The 27,999-nt window shown below is 35.0% G+C and overlaps 1 protein-coding gene across 1 annotated transcript in view; it reads right to left on the bottom strand.

Annotated features, from left to right (window-relative positions):
- The window catches only part of LOC106059570 (neuronal acetylcholine receptor subunit alpha-10-like), a 78,495-nt gene that overhangs the window by 49,501 nt on the left and 995 nt on the right, over nucleotides 1-27,999 (bottom strand). The window contains exon 2 of the mRNA XM_056030251.1: nucleotides 685-827. Coding sequence (XP_055886226.1) covers nucleotides 685-827 — 143 coding nt within the window. The remainder of the gene's footprint in view (nucleotides 1-684; nucleotides 828-27,999) is intronic.

Genomic DNA, 27,999 nt, shown 5'->3' with positions numbered 1-27,999 from the left:
CCTTCTTTCCTAGTACATTGATAGCATTGAACAGGTTGCCTGAATCAGCCAGGAAAACCAATGACTGAAATTAACATGCATGACTAGCTTGTCCATAATTTCGGCTGTAGATATTATCTTCTCTTATGAATGAACTTTTGTAATTTATGTTATAAAATTGGTTAACAAAAAATGTTTAAAACTTTGTGATAGCATCTGACTTTTGAACGTCCTCTTCCCTTGCAGCTATTTCTTTATTAGTAACACATCTAGTTGGCCTCCTTCAGTCGTAACGACTATAATTCATCTTGTAGAACACTTTTTCACGTGACTGAGGAACCTTATTTCGGAGAGACACTCCCGTCAACATATATCGAGGGTTAAGGTGGCTTTCGCTTTGATGGTAGAGGAACCAGCCGTTTTTCGCTTGGCAAGCTTTTCACATCGATGATTACACTATCTATATTTGCCTTCTAAACACTTTTTTTTTGATTTAATGAAGAATTAATACTTAGTTCAAAATAGAATATATTTTTGTTTTATGTATTACGTTATAATACAATCTAATTTACTCTTTTAATAATTTGTTTAACTTCTCGATTCGTTGTCTATATTACACGCATTTTAAATGCTCGCTCACTAAATAACGAGGTTTCTCGTGTCTACAAAAGATCATGGTGAGACGTTGAGTACAAATGAACTCACCACGTCAATAATCTGAGTCAGGGTAATCCCAAGTCTAATGAGCACAGCTTGCTTGGAGTTATACACAGGTCTGACCGCAGGGTCGTAGTTGGTGGTTAAGGCTTTCAGGAGTCGTTGTTCGTCTGTCAGAAACATGTTCGGATCTGTTCAAGACGAGAAAGGGAAAGTTACATTTATTATTTCTACCAAAGAGTTTCAAACCGGTTTTACAGTGACAATATTCACAGTAAAAGAATGAAGCAATACATTATTTATAACCTAGTATATGTGGTAATAAAAAAATTAATAATAATAAACTAACATTTTTTTTATTATAAAGCAAGTCCTTAGTTTTTTCGTGTCGGTATATCCAAATAAGAACGTGTACACCAAAGGTTTTATTTAACTCTATTTGTTGTTCTCTTAAGAGATGTTTTAATATTAAGTTTCAATTAAATACTTTCAAAAAAATGAAGTAGCCAAATTACTTCAACAAATGTGAGGTTGACAACAATAATAGACATTACACCAAAAAACAACAACAACAACAACAACAACAACAAAACGAAAAACACAAAAAAAAAGACGTACTGAATTCAACAAAGGGCAGCGTGGTCAAGTGATAGCGCACATGTTTATCAAACAAGAATTAAGATTTAATACAAAGTTGCGAACACTTTCTCAATTCATTTAACATTCAAAGTCATGTTCTATCTTGTAATGTAGAACAAATGAGCCATCACGTACTTTAGCTCTAAGCGAATGTATAAGTTTAGGGACTTTACAGTGATAGCAATTTAAGAAATGCTTCCTTCCCCCACCCTCGTTAGCGTCCGATATTTAAATAAAAGAGCTCTAATATTTCCACTGCTTCTAAGGTTACGCCTTAAGGCAAATGAGCAAAAGATGGTTGCTATTCAAATGACGAGCTCGCTTGGTGAGTAGGGACTTAAAAGATTGCGTCAGAGAAGACTTGGGGAGGAAATCTTCTAAAATGCAAAGGCGGCTATTAGGGTTGAAAGATCACATTTGACGGCCACCAGAAACTGGGCTCAACTTTAGAACCAATTATAGGACTTACTGAACAGTCAAGTGATGTCATTACACGGACATCTGGAGGAGTCTTATGTAAATGGTTTGATTTTACATATTACCTAGTAATGTTGACCTCAGCTAGAGGTTATATATGTGGAGTGACTGCGTTGTAGCCTCTCTCTCTCTTATTCAAAGGAATGATGTACAAAACGTTTCATACCAATGGGCAGGAGCTGTCGAAGAGAATAGTCTACCCTAGTTGATAGTTCCGATGTCTGAGGGGTTTTATTAATGACTTCCCCTCAAGGCTCAATCCTTGTCAAAAGCTACCATTCAGTAGTATTTTACAGACATTGGAGGCCAGTAACAAACCAACAAATGGTTGTAATACATTGCTGTTACCTTTGTTTTAACAATCGTTGCTAGGAACGTAAAAGAGAAAATCTATCACATCAATAGAACTGCAGCTTGAACTGATTCACAATACACTTGACTTTTTAAATTTTTATTTATTGTTCAGACATGTCTGCTTCCAGGTAAAAACAATAACCTAGCTTTTACAATTTTATTGTTGAACTATTTCTCTTTTGATGTTTCCTCGTTCGTCAACAGTAAAGAAGCAACAATTGCTGCGACCTTCACCTACATAGTGCTCATACTTGACCTTTTCTCTCAGTTTTAGACTTCCTGGCGTCTGTATTGTTTCATTAAAAGTGTAAATTTGGGTTAGTGTTCTGGGTAAAATAAATTATGGTTATGCATAGCAGGTATTCTAAAAGTTATGGCGATTAAACTTTCCCTGTAAATGTTGATTCTGCAGTCGGTCTTATTGTTTTATATTATTCATATGGAGAGCTTAGATATTTGTGTAGGTACCACACAAAAAGACAATTAAGTTCCAAAAAAAATTACATCTGAATCAAATTAATAAAAAAACATATTTATATTGATAGAAGAATAGATAGACAGACAGACAGACAGACAGACAGACAGACAGATAGATAGATAGATAGATAGATAGATAGATAGATAGATAGATAGATAGATAGATAGATAGATAGATAGATAGATAGAGTGAGAACGCAAAAGATCAGAATAAGGGAAGAGACACAAAGTTGAATTCAGTTACACTTAAGGAATGAAGCGACACTGATCAAACTGACAAATCCTAACTCTATCACATGCATTTAATTTAATTTATTCAAGACATTCCAACGTAATACATTCTTGAAACGGGGAGTTTTAACCATTGTTACATTAAGAGATCTGCTGAAGCTTTCCCCATAACACTTAACTGAATCATAGTTTTCATGAAATACAGATTATGTTTTTGTCACTTCTTAGTCTAAACCGCGTGCTCCACTATATATATATTTATATATTACCGTATTTGGGTTTTAAAAGCATTCACGAAAGAAAAACAAAAAGAGAACGACCTGAATTCGAACTCGTCGATCACTCCTCCTCAGGCCGAAATAGATCATATATATATATATTGTTTGTTTCAAATTAGAGCGGCGACCTATATAGGGGACTAATTAAGCTTATACCGCTACATTAGTCAAGTACAATTTCTTTCTCTTGTCTTAATTACCAAAGAAAGTAATTGATTATCAATAGTTAATTAATTGGTTAAAAGAGATAATTGTTCAAGTTTTCAGCCTGATCCGAGTTTGGGTGTGGGAGAAACAACGTGTAGAAACTGTTTGACCAGACAGAGTGAGTTGATAAAAGCTTTGTAACCACACATTTTTTGTTGTAGGTGTAACAACTGTTATTGCTTCATTTAATGCAGTCACATTCTTTTTATTTTTTTTGGTTAATTAACGATCTAAACTTTGAAAGTAGGACACAGAATCAATATTTCTTAGAAAAGTAAAATAAATCATTTACAAGGATGTAACATATGTTTTTTTTTAATTTTCAGTGATTGCAACCAAAAGTAATGGGGCAAGGCTTTTTGAGAATTTCATGGAATTCAATTTATTAAATGGCAGTTGCAAAAAAAATCAAAAAAAAAATAAATCTGAAACTGGGAATGTGAAGAAATCCAGCGATGATAATTTGTTCTGGAGTTTATTGATTTATCCCAATGTAGAGAAATGTGTGAAGCAAAGAAAAAAAAAAAAACAACTCCCAAGGACAAAAAAGTGAAACAGTCCAACAGAATGGTCAACACGGGGGCTGGGAGGACTCGGGGAATCGAAGTCTGAATTTAGGACCAGTGGAGGTAACTATTATAATGTAGTCTAGCCCACCAATGATAGCCTCAGAGAAGCGGCTTAAATTGACCTCAATCAGCCAGGTCAATGCTGGCTAATCAGGAAACCGAGGTCCTGTCTAAAACAAACTTTTCACTTCCGGTTGACAGACATTGATCTAAAAGGAAACATTATATAGAGCTTTAACTTGTTCTTTTAATCTGATTTTGTTAAGACGTGTAGCATCTCTAATCTATTTCTATGTAATTAACAATGTAGATATGTTTATTATCCATTTAATCCACTAAAAACGGTTCTGACATAACTCAACTTACATATTACTTCTTAACCGTAGTTATTGGGATGTCTGTCTGTCCCTTTCAAATCTCTAAAACTACAATCTATATTGAAAACCTCATATTACCATCGGTTGTATGCTGAAAATAACTCTAAAGTTTAACGACTAAGTTAAGGCTTCTGAAAGGACACTCTTTTATTTTTAAAGCTAAACATAAATATGTTTTTTTATAAATATAGATACAGTTTTGAACTAGATTTAAACATTTCTTATTTGATACATAGTCAAAGTATTGTGGCTTGAAGGTCTGCAGCCCGGTGGGTTAGGGTTAATTGTTATGTTGTCTGGAAAAAAATATATTTATAAAGCTCCTTGTGGTATTATCAACTAAGAAAATGACGTATGTGATTTAAGTGTCTAATCGTTTACCGAAAGTGTGTAAATTGTTATCTAAAAAGAAAATGTGCATTTAAAAAACAACAACTTACAAACAATATTAGCACACTCACAACGTGAACTCTCTCCAATGAAATAATTGTTATAAGGTTTGTGACAAGTCAAAAACTCGCTGTCAGTCACTCAAATTTATCACAGCATTAATTATTATTTTTCCTTATTTATGTATTTTATTTTAATTATTTCCCCATCCTACCCCTAAATTCTTCACCCGCACCACCGTTTCCTCTCCAGGCTAGACTAAGTTGACCACATTGGAGATAGCTAGGCCACGTCTTTCGATTTATCTTCCCTTGACCGGGGCAAAGACACACACAGACTCTTTAATCTTATCCTCGGATGTCCGCCGCAGTTGACACCCCCCTTGGGTGGAATGTAGGTCACTCTCCCCCCCCCCCTTTCTTCTCCCACGTCTCTCTTTGATCTAAGAGATTACTCGGGTCAACACACCGCGTGATACTCCAAGGTGCGACTCTTGTCGGACTTCACCCACGTGTAAGACGATTCTTAGCCTAGGACATTTCCTGTTTCCGCTCGCATTTTCCAGGCCTATATAAAGTAGATCCAAATAAAATCAGACTCTTTCATTTCTTATTCGAGCTGAGCTATCGAGTCTGGACTACTTCATTTATCCTTTCTCCTACAGGAATACCTGGTGGTAAGCCGAACTTAATCACAAGTTCCATGTTAATTACTCTGTGTATATTTCCATTGGATTTTATCATGTGTATTTTGCCTAGTTCATTTATGTTTAATTAGTGCATTGTGTATTTCTCACTGGCGTAAGTAGAAAACATTAACATGTCCTATGTATTTATTTATGCATTGCATTAATCTATTAATGCTACGTTGCTCAATTGATCGTTGATGCAACCATGTATATATTTGTACATCTTGTTCTATTTCCTTTATCTCGGTTGACCGCCTTGATAATTTTACTAGTGCACTAACTCTGCGTCTAGAAAAGAGTTATGAGTTATCTCCCCTGTATTGAATTATCTCCCCTGTAGTCATTTTACTCTAACGAGAGTTGCGCCGCTTGAACGGACACCCTCTCCATTCAAGCGCGCTCCATTGTTCTCGACCTACGGTCATATGTAAACAAACCGTCTTGGTCGCCGACCACCGCCCAATTCACCCCCCCCCCCCCTTTTTCTTTCTCCATCCACCTGTGTTGTTTATTTGAGATTATTATTTCCCCTTATATGTACATTTTATGTTATTATTTACCCTTTTATGTACATTTCTATATTGCTACTATCTGCCATCTATTTTCCAAATCCCATTTGTCATCATCTCCCCATTGTGCTCTAGAGCAATTTTACCAATCTGACGAATGCACCTCAGTCGAGGGTATCGATAAGATGCATGAGAGACATGTTCTAACTTGTCTTTATTTATCCGCAGCCTCCCTCATGTGTCTGCCTATTTATTGGATCAACGATCTATTTACCTGCCTATTTATTCGCTATCGAGAATCACCTACTATTTATGTGCTTTGTGCTATTCAGCACTGCACTTGCCTACTGAGATCTACTCAACTCTTCTACTCGGCGCTATCGGCATTGCCCGCCTATTCGACAGCCCCCCTGTCAAGCTATTAGGTGCGACGTCCCTATAGATTCAGATCTGTGTGAGACGTCATAGCTATGCCAACCCTCTGCAACTCACTGGACATATCCTGTCAACTACGCTGCCCACGGCAGACCCGCTCTGCCCGCAGTAACCTTGTGCCCACGGTAGCCGGCCACCCGCCCTACTGTGCCCACTACAGATATTAGATTTTGGGGATTGAGACTCCACAAGAACTATATCACCGGCGTCCGTCTATCCGCTAGAGCGTCACCTCCAGCTGCAGAACCTCAAGCCAGGACACAGCCAGCTGCGACATCAACAGGAATACCAGCTAAGTCAGAGGACAAAGTGACATACTCTCTTATTAGGTGCAAGAGTGATGATTAAATCTAGTATTATTTAGAGATAGATGCAAACCCTCCCCCTTTTTATTCTTATATGTATATTTATGTAAATAAATATCCTTTTATTTTAACTTTTGTATCTATCTTTCATTGCTTGTCTCGTTGCGTGTCTGCTCCCGATACATATGCTGATAGGTTGGTGTGTGATAGCTTTAAAAATAATCATCCCCTAGACATTAAACGCGCCAAACACACATCACATTTCCCCACCTGTCACAAGGTTAAATTAAGAAGCAAAGAAATGGAACGATCTAAATAAAAATACCTTAACGATGTCAACTACTTGGCAAACAAATTCGTCTCAAGTTTCAGTAACAGAACGTAAACACATGAATCCCGTGAACATTCTCCAAAGTTTGGCAATTCAGAAACATTGAAAGGCGATTTTTAAAAATCTCACAAATGCTAAAGAGTTAATTATGTTCAAACATAAGGGTTAGGGTTAGAAAATCATTTTTGTTTTAAATCTAGCATTCATTAGTTAGAGAAGAATAATCGTTTTATAAGTTGTGTAAAAGAGATACTGTCTTTTATAAAAAGTATTGTTTTTAATGTTTTTTTTTATTCTGATACTCATACTTAAATTAGTTTTATGGTACTCAAAATTCCACTCAAGAAGTGAAATTAATTGGGCATTAATATGAGATACCAAAAATATCTATCTATCTATCTATCTATCTATCTATCTATCTATCTATCTATCTATCTATCTAGGCCTATCTATCTATCTATCTATCTATCTATCTATCTATCTATCTATCTATCTATCTATCTATCTATCTATCAATCTATCTATCTATCTATCTATCTATCTATCTATCTATCTATCTATCTATCTATCTATCTATCTATCTATCTATCCTATCTAACTATCTATCTATCTATCTATCTATCTATCTATCATATCTATCTATCTATCTATCTATCTATCTATCTATCTATCTATCTATCTATCTATCTATCTATCTATCTATCTAGGCCTATCTATCTATCTATCTATCTATCTATCTATCTATCTATCTATCTATCTATCTATCTATCTATCTATCTATCTATCTATCTGTCTGTCTATCTGTCTGTCTATCTATCTGTCTGTCTATCTATCTATCTATCTATCTATCTATCTATCTATCTATCTATCTATCTATATCTATCTATCTATCTATCTATCTATCTATCTATCTATCTATCTATCTAGGCCTATCTATCTATCTATCTATCTATCTATCTATCTATCTATCTATCTATCTATCTATCTATCTATCTATCTATCTATTAGTGTCTAGGCGTATTCTTATATGTTCAACTGCTAGTTATTTACATGATGATAAGATGAGACAATCATTCAGTGATTCAATAGCCGTTACAGCTGCTGACCGGGAAAAGGGAAGAGGTTTGGTTATGCGAACGGTCACAGCACCCTAGGTCGAAAGTCAAGGGACATGATAATAATGATGATTAATTGTTGTTTAGTCCGAATTGACAAGTGACCTTATACATCAATATATTCCTAAAAAAAAGAAGCAATGAAATATAAATGTCGTATAAATGTCGTATGTTCATTAAAGTAAATGTCATTAGTACCCTTAACATAATCCTAATGCCATAGAGTCTAAGCGCTAATACATTTCTACATAAACGAAGTTGAAATTTTGTATACCGGGTGCTTACATAACTGTAAATGACCAAGACTCGGTCACCAGGTACTGTAGATGCTTCGCATATTTTGAATAGCGTTGATAATACATAAATGAGAAAGAATCATTGTAAACAAAATTACATTGAAACAGCGGAAAGTTATAGATTTAAATAGATGAACTCATCCAACTGCAGTCCAATGGACGTGAGACAATGAAAGAGCCACCTAGCGGGTGGAGAAGCTGACATGCGTCACTGTTGTATGTCATTCAATGGATTTAGACTCAAGAGAAAGACGTGATTTCATTCCACCAAGAGGCGACCAACGTTTTCTGACAAATAATTGTAGACACTCCGTCTCATGTCCAAACATTCGCTGAGTAAAATAAAATCTAACAACTGGAGATTCTTTTTACGTTGTGTGGGCGTAATTTCAGAGTCGTGATAGCAAGAGTCAAAGGCGGTTGGTGGGTGAAATGGAGAGATGGGGGGGGGGGGAGACAGATAGACATACAATAAAGTAAATTAAAGTTTTCCTCCCAGAACTATAGGTTAACGAGGATGTCATATGGCTAGCACAATGACCAACCGCATTTACTTTTTCCTTAACTAGCTTCACCTAACCCTAACCCTAACATAGAGGCGCCTTAAGGATCCCGAAATTAAAATTCCCAGTCTTCACCAGGATTCGAACTCGGGATCCCTCGGTTTTTATATCTTATTATATTTTATATTTTAGCTCTTAGCAGCTAACATCAATGGATTTACCACTTGGCCACCGCACCTCCATTTGTCATACAATATTGTCTGAAATTAATTTTTTATTAGCGGCCCCCAAAAGGGGAAAAGACGCTATTAGTTTTGTGCGAAATGTCTGTCCGTCTGTCCGTCTGACCGTCTGTCCGTCCGTTCTCGTAAACTAGAAAAAATATTGAAAATCCGACATCACAATATTTTAGACCAGTGATGCCCAAAATCCGGATCCGGCCCGCGACGTGGTTCCATCCGGCCCGCCGAAATGTCTGCACAAAGTATATAAAATCCACTACCCCCCCCCACCCCTAAAGAAAATGTTTAAAAATGTCTCTTTTCCTACGTTAGGGTCCTCAATTTTTCTCCGATTGACTGGTACCATTTGTGCGTATATGAGACTCTTAATGTAGAATTTATAAAAAAAAAAAAAAAAAAAAGGCAACTTTACTTTTTTTGGCAAAACATGATAAAAGCCAATATATATTTCAGTTGTAAATAAAGTGTGGCTTTTTTAAAAAAAGAAAAGAAATTTTAAAACACATTTGACGTCATTTGAATAAAAAGATTGTTAAACTACGTCTAGAGATTGGACAATTAATGTTACCAAAAAGAGTCAAGAATATGAGTCGTTGGTAAAGCTAGCTACACTATTTTAGCAGAGAAATGAAGCCGTATTATGACGCATGAAAAAAAAAAAGATACTAAAATCCCATTAATGAATGTAAGATCCACGGGTTTCTAATCAAATAGTTTCAGGTCAATTTCATTTCATTTTTGTACCTTTCCTTTATGTGGCCCGCGACACCAGTGTCGGAAATTAAAATGGCCCGCGGGTCGATTTATGATGGGCATCGCTGTTTTAGACCATTAAAAGCTCTGATGCAACGGTTACTTTTTTTTTCTTAAAGCGAAAAATCTAATTTTTAAAATCAGTTATGCAAGCTGTTTTTTAAAGAGAAAAAGCTAATTAGTATGCATTATAAGTTAGACCTAATTTAAAATGAATAGTAATCTTATAAACTCCATTTTTCCAAAATTTTTTTTAATTGCGGAAATTATTTTATTTTTAACTTTTATTTGAGGATTCGAATAAGAGTTTCAGCCTTTGCAAAACAATTAGATCAATTATAAGACTTCAGTTAGGGCAGGGGAGGCGCGGTAGCTGAGCGGTAAAGCGCTTGGCTTCCGAACCGGGGGTTCGAATCCTGGTGAAGACTGGGATTTTTAACTTTGGAATCTTTGGGCGCCTCTGAGTCCACTCAGCTCTAACGGGTACCTGACATTAGGTGGGGAAAGGTATAGGCGGTTGGTCGTTGTGCTGGCTACATGACACCCTCGCTAACCGTAGGCCACAAAAACAGATGAACTTTATATCATCTGCCCTATAGACCACAAGGTCTAAGAGGGGAACTAGTTAGGCCAGGTTCACATCTAACTTTACATTCACTTACACATATCCTTTGATCTGCGGGACCGTTGGGCACTACACAAGATCTGTTAACATTCTTTCTCCATTCTTATCTCTCATTTGTCTTTGATATAATTTTATTTGGATGTTCTTTTTGAAAATATTGAAGCCTGCCTGGGTGGACCACTTCGGGGGCCGATTTTGAGTTTGTGTTTCCAAACTGTCTTTTGTAACCTTGTTTAATAAATAAAGCGTTTTACATTTATATTGTGTAGTACGATAAAAAAAATTGTACACATTATATTACGAGAAATTTAGGACATATTTTAGCTCTTAGCAGTTAACATAACACGAACGAGAATCCAAGCGAAACATCCTATTTCCAATTCAGGATCGACAATCCTATTAAGAAGGAAAACACAAATGAGGCACTACAGACCGTAACACTGCGTTGACATGAATAAAACATCTAAACAAAGCAACAGCTCAGGGGATACAATCAACCGAGACCAGAGAAAAATGTGCTGGCAGAAGAAAAAATATTTGGTCCAAGTCTACAAAAAATCTGGCAAGAGTTATATTGTGTTTTGTTTATTATTCTTGGTACTTGAGTTGTTGCCCTTTCGGGATAGTATTTACAATGTGATATTGTAAGTTCTAAAGCTACTTCCAAGGTCAAGTTAGTTTTTTTTTTCTTTGAACTTTCATTATCTTAAAGAATAGGGTAAGATAAGATAATTTTATTGGTCCGAACAAATCATTCTTTAATTGTTTATGCTGTATCTTACATCATACGATAATGATTCGTGTAGATCAGGGGTAGGCAAACTTTTACTACCGAGGGCAACATAAAAAACATTTTGGAGACTGGGGATCTGCATAAATAGGCCTATAGTTGTTTTTTTCCCAATTGAGGAATTACCACAGGAGTTAGCAATTTCTTGAACTAATCTTACGAATGATTTTTCTTTAATTTTGCTATTGTCATTTTACATTATAATTTTCACTACAAATGAACAGATGTACTTATTGTGAAGTATTTAAGTGTTTATTCTCGTGCCTGATACGAGCTGTGGAACTAGCCTACTAGTTTTTTCCTTCTTGTGACTGTCAAATTGCACTCAATCAGCATGACCTGTTCACAGATGAATGTGGCTCCAAAAAATGTGAAAGTTTAGCAGCAAAGTTTTTTAAAGTGTGGATATACAGCTTCTGGCACCATGAAGCTTCTGCGAAGGAACTAACTGGAACTTCTCTTTCAGGTCAAACTTTGCTTGGAGTTATGACATCTGGAGTTAAATCAGCTTCAGCGTTAAATGGTGAGCAGAGGGTATTGAAACTCTTCAACTCTTCATTAGAAATATTAGTAACAGGGTCACAGTTAATGTTCTTCAAGGAGTCTATTTCTTCCTTGAGATTCCACATTCTTCTAATGCTAGGCCAGCTGATACTACTGAGTTAACGAACATCGGAATGTTTTGTTTCCAAGGTGCTTCTCGGAATTGCCAGTCAGAGCCGCCTTGGATAATTTGAGGCCCTAGCCGAGGTGAATTTGGTAGTCCCCAAAAAATAAATTAAACAGTGAAAAAACTATAATTATGCAATTTATTTAAAAGAAAAAAAACTAGTGCACTTCAACAATTACCTTGAGGCATGATTCGCTTTTTTCATTTCTATGATAATTGGATATAAATCCTGCGTGAGGCTTGGGTAGTTGCATAATTGGACTACACTAAAGGTCGGCGATATGCCAATACCTATTTACTACCATAGTACCCCAATATAATGTATGAAATTCAATGCAGCTTTGTGTAAACTTTTCAGTTATGGGTTTATGGTTGGGATATTTCTTTTTTTTTAAATTAAAAGCCTGTTTTTCTCAGTCAAAGCACGGGCTCCATCAGTTGTTCCCCTTGCCATATTGTACAAGCCAACCCAAATCTTTTAACACAGTTCCTCATAGCATTGAATAAATGCTGGCCTGGGCTTTTGTCTTTGACTACGTATTTCGAAATATTTCCATTTAAAATAATATTCGTTTACTTTATACTTTTTAGGATGACGTTTAGAGACAATGATTTTTTAGCCTCTTCATTTTAAGTGATAATACTCAAATGTTTCAATAATTTCTATAGATATTTACAATTATTTATTTTTAATATATTTGCATTTGTATATGTATAATGTGTGGGCATACCTGAATTTTTTAGGTGTCCGCGGGCCGCATGAAGCACTCCGGCGGGCCGCATTTGGCCCGCGGGTCGTAATTTGCCCACCCCTGGTGTAGATATATGGATGGTTAAAACAAAAAAGGAACATAAAAAAGTTATTTAAAAAATCCCCCCTTTATGAAGGAGATAATATTTTACGATGTCTCATTCTACTTAATTCTTGTCATGTTCAATATTGCAAGAATGTCTTCTCTGTGAGCTGGCACAATCAAGTTATAGCAAATATCTACATAATACGATCCTCAAAATGTCCATTAGCGCCTATAAGGTTATTTTAACTCTTTATTCAGTACGAAGAAACATATGAGTCGAGTCCGAGATTACCTTCTAAAAGTATGTTCAATATTGCCAAATTTAGTTATAAGATGATTACATCTTGAAAAAATATTAAGGTCATACCAGAGTTTTCACTGTGTGGCCAAATAGCTAGTAAATTTTACCCCAAAGAGAAACATAAACTGTCAAAATAGTAAGGAAATTGTTAAGGCTGTTTTCGATGTTCGTATCCACCCAGCTTTCATCCATGAAGAGGTTGCAAACTAATATGAGGCAGTGTAGAGATCCCTTTAGTTAATAATTTGATCCACTGATTCTGACTCTAAAGACATTTCAAGTACTGCTGTAGATGTTTAGGCTTCCTACCACGGAAGTAATGCTTACTTTCAATCTAAATAAATAAAACCATAGTTCCGATGGCTCCTTTTGGATGTTCCTTTGCTAAAGAATTATGCAGCTCTCATGAGATATGAAGTCTGAAACTATGTCAAGGGAATAACGTCTCAACATGTGTAGGTGTATCTGTGTCTGTGTGTGCTTTAATGTGCGTGTGAATAGGTCAAAGGTTAACTCCATCTCTAGATTGTGGGCTTCAATAAAATGTCGCACGCTTTCATTTGTTTGTTAAATAAATACAAATTTACGTGATCGAACCAAATCAATACAGTCCGAGAGAGAGAGAGAGAGAGAGAGAGAGAGAGAGAGCATGAAAGTAAAGTGTGTGAGAGTTAAGCCAATGGATAGAATAAGGAGACGAGATTTATACGTATATGTGTGTGTGTGTGTGTGTGTGTCAATGTCGACATCTCTAAATGTGTGAGCCGAATGCAGAAAGAAGTAGTCAGATAGAAAGAAAGCCACATTAACAATCTTATTTCTATTATCATCACGTCATGTTGAATTGGGTGGGTGTATACCAGTGATTCCCAAAGTGGTCTATATAGACCCCCAGGGGTCTACGAAGACTTTCAAGGGGTCTACGAAAGTGAAAAAACAAATTGGGGGTCCATGAGATGTCCAAGGGGGTCTATGATAATAGATTTCATATAAGCAGGTCGTGACTTTAATTTTTACATCCCATTAATGTAATTCTTCACACTATATATAATTTGTAACTTAGTTAATCATTTAAATATTTATCCTGCTATTCAAACGAAAAAATTGTTGTATTTAATTTCAATACTTATTAAAATAACTTAATTTTGTCTTCATGTAAATAATGTTTAACAAAAAGAAATGTAGACTGTCTAGCGTTGATTATATAAAATTGTTCATTCTTTCCTTGTCAACCAAGCGTTTACCGATTGCCTTTTTTATGACGATATGAAACTAATTACGCTTGAGGATCATCTGCGACAATATCACCCTGATAAAAAGATATAGATTTGAAAAACTTTTGAACATTCAAAGATAAAGTTCAGAATAGACCCACAAAATCTCTATTCAACATCATGTAGAGAAGATGGTAGTTTATGAGTCTTACAATATCTGTTCACTTATAGCAAAATAAGGGTGTGGTGGTAGTGGTTAAGCGCGTGGCTTCCGTAATTGGGGTTCTGTGTTCGAATCTCTGTGAATTTTGAATTTCAGGATTTTCAGGGCTCCACTGAGTCCACCCATCTCTAATGGGTACCTGAATTATGTTAGTAGAAGTAAAGGCGGTTGGTCGTTGTTCAGCCCACATGACACCCTGCTCGTTAACCGTTGGCCAAAGAAACAGATGACCATAACACCATCACAATGTCTGTAAGGGGAAATTTACTTATTTATGGCAAAATGCGGAAAACACCATAGGTAAAACATTGATTTTTACCAGTCGTTGTAGTTTTAAAACCTATTTTACACAAACCCACATCTAATATTAAAGGAATTTCTTTAAGCAACTATACAGTTCAAGGTTGCTTCGGTGGCATGAGTTATAAAATTAAAAGCTTCATGTGTAATTATTTGCTATATATATATATATATATATAGTTTGGGCTCAGCAGCGTCACAGGTTCTGACAGGATGTAGTGGTGTGTGCTGCAAACTGCATTATGGTCGTCGGCTCCTTATTTTTCCTCTTCTGCTAGGTGGGTAGCCAGCCAAGACTAATGAGCCATTCATGCTCGAAGCTTACTGGTTTAGGCGACAGACACTCGCCTTCGCTCTTTCTCCCGATAGTGATGACATCAACGCGCGGACTCAATATTTGAGCAATTCGTGAAACGTCAACAAATACACGAGAAACTGCTCTTTGCGAAAACTCCTACAATGATACTTAAGGCCATTGTGTTTGGAGATTCCAGCAATACATATTGCTATTTTAATTGGTTTTGAATTTTATCAATAAAAAAGAGAGATCTCTAAAATCTCTAATATGTAGCTTTAAATTACTTTTTCACTTTTCAACTCTCTACAGATAGAAATTAGGAGGCGTTTTGGTTGAGCGGTAAAGTGCTTGGCTTCTGAACCGGGGGTCCCGAGTTTGAATCCTGTTGAAGACTTGGATTTTTAATTTCGGGATCTTTTGGGCGCCTCTGAGGCCACCCAGCTCTAATGGGTACCTGACATTAGTTGGGGAAAAGTAAAGGCGGTTGGTCGTTGTGCTGGCTACATGACACCGTCGTTAACCGTAGGCCACAAAAACAGATGAACTTTACATCATTTGCCACAAGGTCTAAAAGGGGAACTAGTTAGGCCAGGTTCACATCTAAATTTACATTCACTTTCACCTATTCTTTGATCTGCGGGACTGTTGGGGGCACTACACAAGATCTGTTAACCTTCTTTCTCCATTCTTATCTCTCATTTGTCTTTCAAATAATTTCATTTGGATGTTCTTTCTGAAAATATTGAAGCCTGCATGGGTGGACCACTTCGGGAGCCGATTTTAGTTGGGGAAAGTAAAGGCTGTTGGTCGTTGTGCTGGCCACATGACACCCTCGATAATTGTAGTCCACAGAAACAGATGACCTTTACATTATCTGCCCTATAGACCACAAGGTCTGAGAGGGGAACTTTACTTTTTCTACAGATAGAAATTAGTTTTAAAAATGGTGAATTGGCAAAAATGTGAAAGTTAAGCAGGGGGTCTACCGAAAACCAGAAAACATGGCAAGGGGTCTACGAGACAAAAACGTTTGGGAACCACTGGTGTATACAATAATGATGTTATCTCCCTTGTAGACGAGAAACTTTTGGCAAAGCGTATGTATAGTTACCCTGTTTTGCACTACTATTCATTGTACCTGACAAGAACAATAAGTTAATTAATTATTGGTGATTAATTATATTGTTTGATATCGAAACAAGGGTAATAAATGCTACTTAATGATAGATGTGGATATATATATATATATATATATATATATATATATATATATATGTATGTATGGATTTATTCCCCTTATTACGTTTTGACACGTTTTATTCTCCCACATTCCATTCTCAGATCAAGTTGAAATGTTGCATAATTATTTATAGTAAATGAAAATACACAAATCAATCTAAAATTAACCAATTAATTAATCAATTAGTACTAATTAATTTATTTTGATTTATATTGCAGAAATGGAGCTAAACCCTGTCATTGTCAGATAAATTTCAGTAATTTGCGATTCTCTCCCTTACATATGCTTTTGCTTTTTTTTTTCAAAAGTAATATTTTTTCTTTTGCTTGTATTTTTTTTTATTTGTATTTTCTGAAATACGGACTAGAAATTTTTTCAAAATTTGATATAAAGTGTTTATTAAAGGAAGATTTCGGTAGTTAAATCGACATTTATACATCACACAACACTCAATTGCAAACCTTTAAATATATACAATGAACATGTACAAAAATAGAAGTTTCTAAAGAAATTAAGTTAACATTAGTACTGATCTCTTGGATAAGTCCAAAAAATTGTACCCAGTGTTGGTTTCTGTTTAAAGAAGGGAATTGAATAGTTTGTCTGTTGTCATGTTATATTCCTATGTGGAATTTACCAATGTTTAACTGATATGTAATTCGAGGTTTCTTGTCTTTGCTTTGCATAAAGGCAGTAGAAAAACCTTTTCCCCCTAATATTCTATCTCTCACATGCTAACTAGTAGGGCTCTTGGACCTGAATGCCCACAAGAGAACTAGGTCTACATTAAGAACCTCATTGCTCTCATGAGAGGTAGACCTACATCTAGAACTTGTGTATACAGACCACGGAGACAACGATGTGCAATAATAATGGCATTACATAATATCTCAGAATAATCTCTCTCTCTATATATATATATATATACTATGTTTTTTTTTTAAATTGTTTTTAGACATTTATTACAAGCATTAGTGCCTCTAATACCTAGTTTCTTTTAAACTGTAATGACAAACTAATTAAAAAAAAACAATGCTTGGGTCTACAGTGTACAACATTTTGTAATATTGATTTTATTATCGTAGACATGTTTTATCTGCTGGACACTTTGAATCTGGAAGACTGGACAAATGTAGATAAAACGAAGTCTAGAAGCTCGCACATGTAGAGTTCAATGGGGCTTTAAATAGCCATTAGAGAAAAAACAACAAGACACAATTAATTAAGGTTATTAGTAGAGATAATATAGTTTTGCTTAATGTTTTGACATATTTATGCTCAATGTAATGATATAATTATATATGTGTGCTCATTGTACTGTTTAGTATCTGATATATAATATTTATTAAGTCTAGTAATTGTTCTAACTCACTATAACATACTAAGATCTGTTTTATATCTTAAAATGTATTTTGACTTTTAAAAAAGTGCTTATACATTATAGAATTCAGAATAAACCAATCACTGGGCAATCACTTATGTCAATTAAGCTCAGATCTGTCCTAGACATGTGGTATATCATTCGGTATGTAATGCCAAAATAGACGTCAACATATACTAAAAGTGAACCTTCAAAATGACATACTTCACCTTATTTAACTATCTTCTCAAACTAGGGATCTCCTCCTTGAAACCTTCATGCACTGGGTCTAACACACTGATACAATACTCACTGATTAAAGGTAAAGAGGAGGGGGATGTGTGAAAACACAAAAGTAACGCCCCCCCCCACCTCAAATTGATTTTGTTCAATAATTGCTACATTTCTTTATTAGTTAGATCTTCATATCTTAAAGAATTTTAGATACGGTGTGGGTGTGTGTGTGTGTGTGTGTGTGTGTGAGACACAATGGTTGACGGTCGTTGACGTACAGCACCATACAGCTGGTAAGCCGAAGTAGGCGTATTATATTTTAAATGATAACACTTGAAATAGTTTGAATAAACTTCTATTGTGAAACAAAACTAAATATAACATTCACTGCAATATAGATCTATTCAACTTGAGATGAAACGCACTGAACAATAACAAGAAAACACGTCCTTACACTCTCGCTTCTTTGGGTAGTCTCTTGTTTTGAAATAGATTATGACAGAGCCGCTTATGTTGCATCATTCCACAAGACTAACAGTTAATGTAACCTTTTTGCATCATCCCATTGGACACACACTCACATACATATTACATAACAACAACGCGAAATAAAATATCATTTTTAAAATCTAAAATCAAATTATTTATAACAAGGTTACAAAGACAGTTTGTGTGGAATCACAAACTCAAAATCGGCCCCCGAAGTGGTCCACCCAGGCAGGTAAAAAGGCAGGTTTCAATATTTCAGAAAGAACATCAGAATGAAATTCTATCAAAGGCCAATGACAGAGAAGAATGGAGAAAGAAGGTTGACAGATCGTGTGTGGTGCCCCAGCGGTACAGCAGACCAAAGGATAGGTGAAAGTGAATGTGAAGTTAAATGTGATGTCTTATAATGAATATATAATTGATCTTATTGTTTTGTAAAGGTCAATCTCTTATTCAAATCCTCAAGAAAAAAACATTTTCGTAAAAAAAAAAATATATATTCCTTTAGTTAAGTATATTATTTCTTTACTGTAGTACTATACTTCACACGACAATATGAAAAATTACTTATTAATTGTTGTTTTAAATTATGTAAGACTTGTATACATACTAAATAGATTTTTTCTCTTTAAAAAAAAAAGAAAACTTTTTTTTTTTGTAAATGTAGTAGTTAATATGACAGAACTTACATAACTTAGCAATACAAATGTAATAAAAATATTTTGACAAGAAATCTAAAACCATTTGCATAAATATGTTAAAAAGATGGTAAAAGGATTTCTCCCTCTCTAAAGAGCCTTCAGTGTTTGTTACTATTAATAGTGAATAGTTGTAAAAGTGGTGTATTTTTAAGAAAAAACTCCTTGCATAAGTGATTTAAAAAATTAGATTTTTCGCTTTCAGAAATGAAAAATAAAAAAGTAGCCGTTGCATCAGAACTTTGAATGGTCTAAAATTTTATGGTGACAGATTATCACTATCTTTTCTAGTTTACGAGATCTAAACGGGACAGACGGACAGACGCACGGACAGACATTCCACATAAAACTAATAGCGTCTTTTCCCCTTTCGAGGGCCGCTAAAAATGTGTATAATTGTCACATGTCCATCCTCTTCCCCTTCAGAAGTATTAGAGTTAATGTTAGCCTAGATCTGGGGAGGGGAAGGTGAGAGAAGGCGTCATAATATAAGAACGTGTTTAAAATATCATTAAGCACCACATTTTTTTAAATAAATTATCTCTAATTATTTACACATATTCTGTATTTTCTTTACAACAGAACGCCTTTACCCCCCCCCCCCCCCCATTCCACCAGTATACGCCATTGGGCTGTACAGATGTTCTGTTTTCTTTAGGGTTTACGTTAATAATTGAATGCGTGAAATTACACACACACAAAATGTAGAGAAAAAAAGGTCCGCACGTGGTAATAGATAAATGAGACAAAAGGGAAATCACTCTGCCTTACTAAAGGAAAAGATATATTTCAATTTAATTTCCATCCCCCGGTATAAAGTCTTATTTCCCCTGGTCGATCTCATTGTGACATGCAACTCTGTGCCCAGAAGCCAAATTAGCTGAAAGAAAAAAACACCTTAAATCCAAGGTCAAAATAAAAGTAAAAAATTAAAATAATATGCTAAAGAAAAATTAAATGAAAGAAAAAGGACTAAAAAATTAAAATATTTAAATAATAATTAATTATAAAAATTATCTTTGCAAAGGTTTTTTTTTTTCCTATGATATGGGAGCAAAATGTGTGTTAAAGGAGGAGTTAGAGGAGAACAATGGAGTACAGAAGAAAGAAGGAGAATAAGCGAGAGAAAGTAAGAGTGTGAGAGACAGAGAGAAAATAAGAGAGGGAAAAAGAATAAGAGAGAGACAGAGAGAGTAAAGAAGTGAAAGTATAAGAGAGAAAAACAGAGTAAAAGAGAGAGAGAGAGAAAGCAAGAGAGAGAGAGAGAGAAAGCAAGAAAAAGAGAGAGAAAGCAAGAAGAGAAAGAGAGAGAGAGAAAGCAAGAAAAAGAGAGAGAAAGCAAGAAGAGAAAGAGAGAAAGAGAGAAAGCAAGATAGAGAAAGAAAGAGAAACAGAGTGACAGTACTAGAAACACACAGAGAGAGAGAGAGAGAGAGAAAGGGAGAAAGAGAGAATTAATGAAAAGATAAAAATAAAGTTTTGATGCCCTTTCCTAAATTAGTATTGAATGACCTCTAAATAGTATATCGCAAGTTTATCAGATTTATTATTTTACTTTGTTTGTGTTTATCAAAATGTTAGTAAGCTCCTTAGATTATTTGTTTTAGACTATGTACGGACTCATGAAATATTACTCTTTATATGCTGTGTTATTTTATGTTTTCTATTTTCCTATTCGTTACTAAATATTCGTGAAATGAAACGAAAGAAGAAAGTCTCATATTTTGAAAAGATCAAGTCTTCACTTTTCTAAACAGAAATCTATTCGTTGATTTATTTACCTGCAATTCAGAACAGACAGAAGTAGTGACATGTATATTACATACCTTCGTCCATTTTAACACTACTCTTTAAGCCAGTGTAGAAAATACACAATACAATTCATTACCTAGGTCCGGGGTCGGCAACCTGCGACATGCTAGTTACATACGGCGTTTTAGTTCCATACGCAAATAATATTTAGTTTATCGAAAAAAACAAACATTTAAATATCGTTCTGAATCGATTAACGAGTAGACAGAGATTCGATCTCTCAGCCACTTGTACTCACTTTTTAGGCACCCCTCCCCGTGACAGGCGTCGTCACTGTCGTCAGTCCATCGGAAGCTCTTGAATGACGTCGTCGTCGGATGTTTCTATTTGACGTCATCATCATTGCCTTGGCTGTGACGTATGGTTTGTTTAAAGTAGAAGAATTTAGAAGAGAGTTATTTATTGTCACGAAGCGACAGCGCTTCAAGGTCATATAGTTCAATACAAACTTGTTTATTTGTCACTGGTGTATTTTAAGAACAGAAAAATTGCATAGCAAGGTCGAAGATGAAAATTGTTTTCAAATTAGTTTAGAATTGGGACGGGGTTGTGGAATTTCCATAAGCGCCTAAAATAAACCAGAGAACGGCAAATGGTTGCAAAATTTTACTTCATAAATGAAATGACAGCGAAATTGAATAAGCTAAATATAAATCTACAAGGAAAGGGAAACCAAGCCAAAGTTTTGGTAGCATAATTGGATTGTTTTGAAGAGACATCAATTCTTTTTGCATAAATTCTTTTTGCAGAAGATATTCGGAGAGTCAATTACATTTTCAATTTATAAGGCAATATCGCGATAAAGAAGTGCAATTGTTGACACGAATTACTTCAGCACAGTTATAAACAAAAATTACAGATGAATTTGCTGACAGATTTGAGCAATTCAAAACCATTTTAGCATTCATAGTAAATCCTCTTAGCACAAGTAGTCACCAAATTCACATAGAGCCATTTGGAATTGGTACTGGATCTCTAGAAATGCAGTTGATCGTAAAGCTTTGTGGAGTGGGAAATGTACAGAGTTAAAAAGCAAGTTGGAAGAGTTGGAGCTGCAGGAATTTATATACGTAACAAAAGTGGACAGCTTTAAAAAAAACGTCGCTAGTTGAGGCACTTACATTCGACGCTTGGAATAGTCTTCCAGATTGCTAAAGTGAGGTGAAAAGGTTGTCATTTGAAGACTCTCCTTTGATCGACATATTCGTGCGAGCATGCGTTTTCTTGCATCAATATAATTACAAGTAAAGTAAGAAGCCAACTAACAAATGAAAATTTAGAGTTGTGTTTGAAACTAAAAACAAATTATGAGTAAAATGTATCCAAACTTTCTAAAACCATACAAAGCCAAAGCCTCCATTGGATTTGTCTGCTGAAATGTATGTCAATGCATTTTTTATTTGTAAGTACAAGTTACAATGTTTAGTACAGTTCTCATTGAATAACCATGCATAGCCATCTCTCCCAATGGATTTTTTGCTTAATATTTTGTTATTGAAATTCAAGTTAGTGTTGTAAGTAAAAGTTTAATTGTTACTTCAATAATAAGTAATGTTCTAATAATGCCATATATATTTTTTTTCCTTGTGAAGAACACAATTTATACATGAACAAAGTTATAATTTAATGTGGAAGGACGGGGGCATTGTCCTCGATACCCTGGTCATGGCCATATTGCTATCTGCTTGCAAGTCTTGGACGCTGACTACTGGCTTGAGGAAAGGATCCTCGCGATGAAAATGCCACAGAGGGTGTCACATTCAAAGACCGCATCACAAACGAAGAGATTAGAGACAGGGTTACTGCAGCAATGGACCCCAACAATGACCCACTAACTATGAAAAAAAAACGCATACTAAAACTCTACGGCCTTGTTGCAAGGTCTTCGGGTCTCGCAAAGATCTTCCTTCAGGGAACAGTACCAGGAAAAAGAAGAAGAGGCAGGCAGAGAAAGCGATGGGAAGAGAACATAAAAGAATGGACGGGCCTGCTATGGACGGGCCTGTCATTGAAAGAGGTTTACCCAAGTCAAAAGACAGAGGAATGGAGAAAGACGGTCGACAAATCTTGCGTGGTACCCCAACCGTCCAACAAGGGATAGGTGAAGTGATGTGAACTTGTATTTTTCAAATAATAACATGTCAACAAATACTTTGTGAAACTTGCAAACCTCAACAGTTCATGTTTGCCCACCTTCCAACAAAGAGCCCATTCTACGGAGGAACATGTAATACAAACAGCAATTATATCCATAACGTATTTCGTTCAGCTTATCTTATAAATTACAGACATTACATCAAAAGAGAAGATAATTCGATTGAGCTGCTATAGGCTTGTTAGATCCACTTGTACATTAATTTTATTAGTTCTATCGCGATACTAGATACATAAGTAATATCGCCAAGTCCAGCCAGCTCTAAAGGGTGCCTGACATTAGCTAACCACATCTAATCTTCATTAGCTGCTGCACGTAGCCTGCTATATAAACTGATAGGTCTTCCTGGGAAACTTTTGGTTTCTTTTAGAACTCCATAACAGCAAACTAAAGATGACTCAATTTGATCGATTCTGTTGACGTGTACGTCAGACTAGATAACAAACACTAAAGTCATAACTTTCATGACTTTGACACATGTTAAAACAAAGTCATTGTAATTAGCCTAACCAAGAAATTGTTAACACATACATTAAAATGTTGAGTATTGAATAGAAATAGGAATCTATAAAATGTACTGTATTACGTTTCTTTGATAACAAAAGTTAATTAAAAGAAAGATAACTAGATTTGTTCTAATACATTATCTTCGATTTCCTGCTACATTTGTGATTAGGTTTATACCTCTAATCATCTCTTTAGAATTTCTTCTCATAGAGTCTCTTTAAATAAAGACTGTAAAGAACTAAGGCATTGTTCATTGTTTTTTTCAATTCTAAGAAAGATTCCTCTAAGATTACCTCACAAATATGGAGATTATACTTAAATACTTCCAGATAAAACTGGGGCATACGATTGGAGACAATCTATATTATATGGAGCTAAATACATTATCTTCATTCAGAAATATGTTTTTTTCTTTTAATTAACTTTATTTGTATATTTGTGAAGTTTCTGTTTTGAAACATAAAACTGACAATAAACAAAATCTCTCAAAAGTGCGTACAAAAAGTTCTCAGACATCTATTTTTGTTTATTTCTGTGTAAAGATTTATTTCATTTGCATTTCACAAAAGATAAATATATGAAAATAAGAGGTTTTTTTAAAATGTTCCAATTCATACAATATAGTCAATAGTAAATGTCTTCATTGTTAATGGTTAATTAGATAAATCTAGTTTGTATTTCGAAGATATCACAATAATAAAATGTTCTATGGTGATGGAGATTTATGTAAAAATATGTAAATTTATTTGAGATATATGTTTATGCATAATATACATCCTTTGTACACAACTATCTATAGACATACATTTTAGTTCATAAATTATTTTTGACTTAACACATTTTTCCTCAGTTCAAAGGTATGTATATTAGACCTGCATGTGTCTGACTAATCACTAGCCAAACAATTGTGAAAATTAGTTGTGGGTGCCTTGATGGATCCAACATAGATAGCTCTGTTTGTTAAGTCTTTTCCCCTTGAAGTCAGTTTAGAGGGCAACTCTGTAGAAGTGCTCATATCGAAAAAAGAAAGAAAACATTTTGGGGAGAAATCCACTGGGACTCGTAGGGCTGAGAGTGAAACATTCAGATATTGCCGGAAACGAGACATCGTCGACCTTGAACTTCTCTATACAATGAACGGTGGGAAGAAAATTCACAACAAAATCAATGCGCCAGTCTAGAAATAGTTTTATACTACGATCTTCTTTTTATTTTGTTTTTAGATAAACAAGAGAGAAAAATATGGAAAATTAAACTAGACTAGGCTTAAATTGTTATTTTGAAACATGAAATCTACCTGCGTTGTTTTAAACTACTGACATCAATATAAACCTAACAAATTCATAACTTTCTTTGTCAAACTAGATTTGCTGAAATAGAAATTGATATTTCCAACTCATTTTCTTGGCCTCTGTAGATGTGCATCATATCCCAAAGGAAAGAGAAACAATTGCTTGTTAAATCATCATACGTAGATCTTAAGTCTATATTTGTGTCTGGAGTTTCAGCAAAGACACAATAATGTGTTTCGTTTCAGATGCAAACCCAAAAAAGCTGAATAAAATCTCTCCCCCCCCCCAACCCTCCCAAGATCTCCCCCCCTCCCCATCATTTCTACTTGATCTGTTGAAGTTGGACGTCTCGTGCCTTGTGATGGGTCCGATGCAGACAAACTTTGTTATTTGAACAGGAAACTAATATGGTTTAGGGTATGCTGGGAAGGGCTGAGAGCTTCCGTGTTACGCTGAGGGAGTGATGAGTTGCAGAGTCAGGGAGTGAGAAGAAACAACAACATGGAATGAGAGGCGTAAATAAAGACGGAGTAGTACATTGCATCACAGACGGACACACATACAGACAGATTAACTTCACATCGTCGCAGTTTTTATAGTCGTTATATTTTTTTTTTCTTTTACACGCATACAAACACAAAACCTAAATAAAAAACAAACTACAAGTATAAATAAATATAACATAAGTCTAAGCACTTTTCTCACGAGCACTTTAAGATATGATAATTAAAATATATAACAAAATGGGAGACCCAATAATTAGCATTCTATATTCAGGCGTTTCTTATAAACATTTCGTATGTAGTTTTGAAATATGTAACATGTAGTTTTGAAATATGTAACATGTAGTGGTGAACTATGTAAAAGGTAGTAGTGATATATGTAACATGTAGTAGTGATATATGTAACATGTAGTAGTGATATATGTAACATGTAGTAGTGATATATGTAGCATGTAGTAGTGATATATGTAACATGTAGTGGTGATATATGTAACATGTAGTAGTGATATATGTAACATGTAGTAGTGATATATGTAACATGTAGTAGTTATATATGTAACATGTGGTGGTGATATATGTAACATGTAGTAGTGATATATGTAACATGTAGTGGTGATAAATGTAACATGTAGTGGTGATATATTTAACATGTAGTGGTGATATATGTAACATGTAGTGGTGATATATTTAACATGTAGTGCTGATATATGTAACATGTAGTGGTGATATATTTAACATGTAGTGGTGATATATGTAACATGTAGTGGTGATATATGTAACATGTAGTGGTGATATATGTAACATGTAGTGGTGATATATGTAACATGTAGTGGTGATATATTTAACATGTAGTTGTGATATATGTAACATGTAGTGGTGATATATGTAAAATATAATAGTGAAATATGTAACATGGATTGCTGAAATAATTAAAATAGTGAAATGTAATATTTAACCTCCAGAGGTAAAGACTTAAATATTTAAATGCGTAGTGTGGTGTTATAACTTAACACGTAGCGGTAAACTATTTAACTCGAAGTTGGAAATTATTTTTAACATGTAGTGATATAATATTTAACATGTAGCGATAAAATATTTAACATATATTGATGAAATATTGAACATCTAGTGGTGGAATATTTTGAGTCACCACGGTCAACGGTTTGTTTCATGGCTAAAATCTTTTGTTACGTTGATTTCTGATTCATTAGTTAATGCTGCACATCTTCTACTATATTTATAAGCACATTTCGTTACATTGAATCATTAGTCTCCAACATATTGCACAAAGACCTAGTAAACAGATGGTCGATCATGTCTATACAAAGTAAAAACAATGTCCCTTTCAGACCTTGAGATCTGTTGGAGGGGGGTATTCCATTTTTATGGCCGACAGATAACGACCAACAGCCTTTAATTTCCCCAGGTACAATTTAGAGTTGGTTAGACTTAGGGGCGTTCTAGAATTCCCATTCTTGATCGAGACTTGAACGCGAGGCCTCGGCTAACACATCATCCGTTTATAATGAGAGGTTAGAAACAAAGGTATAATGGATAGGTACAAAGGTGTACTGGATAGGTACAAAGGTGTAATGGATAGGTACAAAGGTGTAATGGATAGGGACAAAGCTGTAATGGATAGGTACAAAGGTATAATGGATAGGTACAAAGGTGTAATGGATAGGTACAAAGGTGTAATGGATAAGTACAAAGGTGTAATGGATAGGTACAAAGGTGTAATGGATAGGTACAAAGGTGTAATGGATAGGTACAAAGGTGTACTGGATAGGTACAAAGGTGTAATGGTTAGTAAAGGTGTAATGGTTAGGTACAAAGGTGTAATGGGCGGGACGTGCATCAAAGCGCTAACAAGTGGACAGAAAGACTAAGTGGACAGTAAGACTAAATAGAAAGTAGAATAAAGTGGACAATAGGGAGACCCAGAAAGATAGAGGACCTTAGATTACAAATTAAGTGAATAAAAGAACAAGCAAATTGGGATGAATTATGGGGAAAAAATCAAAGAAGCCATATTAAAGGTCACTTATATTACAAACTGTTACATTTAAAGCATAATCGTATACATTGTTCACTTACAAAATAATTTACTAAGTACAAGATATATTCTTTGTGTGTGTGTGTGTGCGTGTATGTTAGCTGCTAATGCAACTGACAAGCCTTGCATTAAATTGCTCAATATGAACTCGACGTGACCGCGACGACACACTGCCTCAGACTAGAGTCCATTCAATCCATCTTTTGACAATTTCGTCTATTTGTCTCTTTGGATTAGATATTTACTTATTTTTTAAAACTCCCTATCTAGGAATCTGAGACAAACATAGATTTATATGGGTCGTTTTTTTCCCCACTCTAAATGCGAGGCTCATAATGTGTTTTGGTTTACATACTCTTACATAAGAAAGGGTTTAGTTGCTTTTGTTTAGTTGCTCATATTTAAAACTACTTTTCACTTCTAAGTAAAAGTAATATCCTCTGCGTCACAGAAAGATGAAAGAATTTTTTTTTTATTTACATGCTTCGGATGTTCCTTCAGAATTGAAAATGATGACATTCTATTCCAAACCTTCCGAAGGATGACGGGAGATTGCGTCGTCTAGGTTCAACCCCAAGACCATCGAGACGACAGTCCAGAGCACATACAAGATGACCAGGCAG

This window comes from Biomphalaria glabrata, chromosome 1 (genome assembly GCF_947242115.1).
Source record: "Biomphalaria glabrata chromosome 1, xgBioGlab47.1, whole genome shotgun sequence".
NCBI classification, from domain to species: domain Eukaryota; kingdom Metazoa; phylum Mollusca; class Gastropoda; family Planorbidae; genus Biomphalaria; species Biomphalaria glabrata.
This window is presented reverse-complemented; position numbering and strand designations above follow the sequence as displayed.